General features: G+C 35.8%; 1 protein-coding gene and 1 long non-coding RNA gene across 2 annotated transcripts; both read right to left on the bottom strand.

The window, feature by feature from the left end:
* Positions 1-464: 464 nt before the first annotated feature.
* On the bottom strand, positions 465-1570 carry LOC106321131. The gene is made up of 3 exons (XR_001265997.1): positions 1497-1570; positions 1369-1431; positions 465-867 (listed from the first exon to the last, which is right to left on the bottom strand). It is a non-coding gene; the product is annotated as an uncharacterized LOC106321131 (long non-coding RNA).
* A 742-nt stretch (positions 1571-2312) lies between these two features.
* Positions 2313-4694, bottom strand: LOC106321129 (thermospermine synthase ACAULIS5). Its single transcript, XM_013759448.1, has 10 exons — positions 4441-4694; positions 4280-4346; positions 4072-4166; positions 3818-3920; positions 3654-3742; positions 3386-3542; positions 3212-3287; positions 2933-3128; positions 2440-2847; positions 2313-2369 (listed from the first exon to the last, which is right to left on the bottom strand). Exons 1-9 carry the CDS (start codon positions 4593-4595, stop codon positions 2766-2768), a joined length of 1020 nt encoding a protein of 339 aa, XP_013614902.1. The 5' UTR covers positions 4596-4694; the 3' UTR covers positions 2313-2369; positions 2440-2765.
* Between the last annotated feature and the right edge of the window lie 239 nt (positions 4695-4933).

Here is a 4933-nt window from a genome sequence, read left to right as displayed (position 1 = left end):
GATTAGACAGATAATTTATATGATGTGAGAGAAGAATACATTATCCAATGATAATGAAATATAGATTCACCAAAAATAATTTTGAACAAGACAAAATAGAAACTAATCAACCGAAAATAATATATTGATTGTAACATTGAAAATTTTAGAGTACAATGAGAAATTTTCAATAACTTAATGTTACTTATTTGACCAAAATTTGTAAAAGAAACATTTTAAAGATTTAAATTAATGTTATTGGATTATCAATAAATCTCACAACGCTTCTAACAATGTAATGTTGAGATTTTTTATTTTCAAATTAATTGGAGTTAAAAATTAATTTACTAAATATTTCTAACTTTTAAATATCATTGTATACATGATATATTTTTATAGAATATTATTATATATGTGAAAGCATTGATAATGCTTGTTTCTTTTTATAATATTGTTCATTATTGCTAACGCTCCAAGCCCCGTGGAAAGACTAATACACTCATCAATGATCCAAGAGATTTTCAAGAAGATTCCTCATGGTGTTCTCGGTACCAAGCGAATATCCATTCTTGATGCAAGATACAAGTATATAGAGATGCCAAATAAGAAATCCACCTTATCATACGTAGGCTCTAGTTTATCCTCGGCTCCACCAAGCTTCCTTTGATAGATAAGTCGACCAATCTGGATGAAAGCTCTAGTTGATCCTCGGCTCTACCAAGCTTCCTTTGGTAGATAAGTTGACCAATCTGGCTGAAAATTCTCAAAACGGTAGCGGATGGAAGTATAAAAGAGTGAACCTCCTCCGAGAAGACTGACCTTTGATATGGTGGATGTTTCTCATCATCATCACCCTTCTTCTCACGCCAGTGAAATCAAAGTTCATTACTGTTAAGAAAAATATTTAAACAAAGCATATTCGGAAGAAATCATGTTTACAACTAATGTATAAAGAAAGTATTAAGGGATATGTATCCCACGTTGGAAAATCAATGGGACATTAAGTAATATATAAAGGGTTAGGGTCAATCCACTAATTACCAATTGGTTTTAAGTTGGAAGCCCATAATTAAACCCGAATCTAACATGGTATCAGAGCCCAGATCCTAATAAGTTAAACCCCTAATTAATATTAACCCTACCCGACCGGGTATATAGGTCGTAATTGACTCGCTCGACCGAGTATAACTGTCTTAAAATTTTTTCGAGATTTCTGGCCGATAAGAGCCATCATCTCGAGGATGGACCGATATTAAGGATATGTATCCCACATTGGAAAATCAATGGGACATTAAGTAATATATAAAGGGTTAGGGTCAATCCACTAATTACCAATTGGTTTTAAGTTGTAAACCCATAATTAAATCCGAATCTATCAGAAAGCTTTACCTTCTTTTGTTAAAGATCTCTTGTGGGTGCAACTTCTGATCAAGGTCATCATGATGCCTCCCACTGCCATACCATAAAAAAAATTAACAAGTAATCTCCCAATGTGTAATAAACCATGTCTCACTTACCTTTCTACAATCTTCTCAGCGCTTACAACGGTTTCACTACGCAGAAAAAAAATATCCAATAACCAACCAGGCATGGATTGTAAAAAACAACTCAAATTAAGACACATACACATTTAACTTACCTAGTAGTCAATGAAGGAGCTGTGAGGCCTACAATCTTCTTAGAGCTTCCAGCAGTTTCACCACATAGAACCAGAACCAAGCAATAACAAATAAATACGTTCACTTAAACAAACAAGATATGAAGTGCGAAACATACAATCAAAGTTACAAAACATAATTAACTTAAATCTTGCGGCTGTATCTTGAGGTTGGTTGCTTGACCATCCCATGTTCTGTGTACATGCATAGCAAAAAAGAATTGCATACAAAAATGGATAATGAGAATCACACAAAAAAAAAAAATCACATCTTTTCTCAAATCTTTATCTTTCATAAAAAGTTACTAAAGATCAAGCTTTTCACTTCCTATTTACGAAAAGATCATTCACTCCACTAGCTAAGTCATCAAAAGAATCACAAAAACCTCAACTTGAACCTACAAGACTCTGTTCCTTGGACTTTTTCGAGTTTGTGAAGCCAAAGCCAAACCATCCTTTCTGAGGATTCCTCGGTTCCGGCACCTGCATCACCGTCGTGTCGACACAACCCTGACTCTTCAGGCGCCTCTCCTCAAACACTTTTTTCAGTATGTTAAGGTCAATTACTCTCTTCGTCGATCCCAGCTCCATCGACTGGTCGCCAAGATTGAAGCCACCTCTCATACTCTTTTCATAGCTGAGAGTAGTGTCTTTGCTCCCTCCCGTCTGATTCTTTCCCGCCGTATTCTCAACAATCATCTGCAGCGTGGCCGTGTCGCCATCCACTAGGTTTCTGCTTACAAAAGATCAATCAATCTTTCCACTTCCACTCAATGAAAGAATCACAAAATGCCCAGTGATACCTTGAATCGATACTCTCCTGCATCTTCGCGGGCCTCGGCGCCTTTTTCAGTTTGTTAGACAACTTAACATTATAATTGACCTAGGTTTTGATCTCTAGAATTTGGTGTAGACAAGTAAATAATATGTTGAAAGCATCAATGAAGATGGGGCTCGCAATATAGTTTTTTAACCAAACTGAACAAAGAGTAACTTGAGGAACAAGCAATTGTAGAAAAGAAAAGGCAGCTAAAGTAATGAAGACAACGCCCGGTTATGCATGTGCGGAGAAACAAAACCGGCTTTTTAGACATGCTGTGGTATTAATGAAACTGAACCCGGTTCTTCTTCAAGTATGCCGGTACGCCACACCATGACCATGAATGAATCTCGCGTTCTCTTCGCTATAAACTTCAGTCTCCTTCTCCAGCCTGTCAGTTTTAGATTCAGATTTTGTCTGTAAATTCATTAATTAATTAACCAAAAAGCAAGAGAATTTTTCTGTGTGGAAATTACGCGAGAGAGATGGTCTTGTTGAGAGTAGCAGCAGAGAGGAAAGAAGGAGCGTTTAAATACATCAACTCGCCTTTCACTCTATCTTCGATTCTTTGATCCATTTCATTCACTTCTACCTCAAATTCTTGGTCTGATGCCATCACCCATCCCCACGTATCCGCAAATGACGGCACATGTGCTGTGTAAGCCTTAACGTCTGTTTTCATTGAATAGTTAATCATCACAATGAACTCACATGTATACAAAAAGTATATAAAAGACACAAAGAAGCTATCTTACGCTTGAAGACTTGCTTCAAGGTATTGTAAATTGACGTAAACACCTCTTTATGAGTGAATATCCCTGCTGGCCCGGCCTATATTTTTAAGAATGTGAAAAAGTGTTAAATTAAATAAAGTGTTTTTATTAGCTTTTCCCCCCTAAATTATAAACTAACAAGGAAAAATGAAAGACCTGAGTAACAAAAATGCCATTAGGGGTAAGCTTGGGTTTAAGGATGTTTTGGTAGAAGGATTTGGTGTAGAGCTGATAACAAGGCCCACCTTCTACTGGGTCAGCTAAATCTCCCACTATGATATCAAACTTCTCTTCCCTTTTCTCCAATTCAGCCCTTTTCACATCCAAGTTATTATAATTAAATTAAGAGAATTTCAAGTATTTATCAAGAAAAAGAACATTTAAAGTCATAAATCTTGTTTTCAATTTTCTTTAGTTTCCTTACTTTGCATCTTTGATAACAAGCTCAAGCTTCTTGTTACAAAAAGCGTCGCTGTTAACGGTCAGAAATCTCCTGCAAAAATCAACAACTTCCTGGAAAAAGACATTTGTGTTTTAGGAATGTATAAATGTATGCATAAAGATTAAAGAGATAACAGGTTTAATTACCTGATCAATATCACACATGACCACTTTTTCGATCGTCTTATGTTTTAATATTTCTCTTGCGGCTGAGCCTTCACCTCCTCCCATTATAAACACTGTCTTGGGGCTATATAGAGAGCAAACAATAGTTTATGTAAATAACTAATCCAATTCCACTTACCGTTTGAGAGTATGTTTATATAACATGTTCATGTAAGCATTTTTCAATAGTAGTTGTCTTTCAGAGAATTAATAGTAAAATTATTTTGAGTGCCTACTTGGGGTGGCAAAGGAGGGCCGGGTGGATCAGACATTCATGGTAGATAAACTCATCTCTTTCTGCACTTTGCATTTTCCCATCAATCACAAGCACCTGTTTAATTCATTACCATTTATTCATACTATACAATATAGGGATGCTCTAAATAATTTATTGTTAATCAAAGCTATACAAAAAAAAAAAACTACTAATTGAGGAAAATGCACCTTTCCGAAACGTTTGGTGTCCAAAAGAGCAATGTCTTGGTATTCACTAGTTCCTTTATGGAGAACACTATTATATAGAGGAAAAGAAAAACAAAAAGAATGATTAGGAAAATGAGATAAAAAAAGTATGCGAAGTTAAGACAAAACTAAACGAAGAAAACCTGTTAAGGGCAAAAGACCACTTGAGATCATCATCAATGGTTTCTTCGTACCAATGGCACTCCTGCTGGTTGGAGTGGAGGGTTTGAATGGGTGTCGTATCTTTGTGAATCTCCGGGAATCCATTTCCGAACATGATCTCTACGACTTCTCCCATATCCAACAAGTTAAGAAAACAGAAAGAGATATAGACCCGAGAGAAGAAAGATGAGATAGAGAGGAGTAATATTGCTTCGTGATATTGATATGATCAGAGAGAAGCCAACTCTTACCTTTTTATAGAGGGTGCAACCTAAATTACTTTTAGAGGAGGAATATACGATTTGTTAGGTCCCTCCTAATGTTCACTAGTTACGATGGAAAAGAATATCTCTGTACAGTCTAGTTAGATGAATGGGATAAGAGCATCTCCAATGGTACACAAAAAATTATTCTGTATTTCACTCTAAAATAGAGTAACTCTATTATAGAGTTGAATTTGCTTCAACGGTTCAC

This window comes from Brassica oleracea, unplaced genomic scaffold (assembly GCF_000695525.1).
Source record: "Brassica oleracea var. oleracea cultivar TO1000 unplaced genomic scaffold, BOL UnpScaffold01250, whole genome shotgun sequence".
NCBI lineage: Eukaryota > Viridiplantae > Streptophyta > Magnoliopsida > Brassicales > Brassicaceae > Brassica > Brassica oleracea.
Note: the sequence above shows the minus strand (reverse complement) of the source record. Positions and strands in the feature narration are given on the sequence as shown.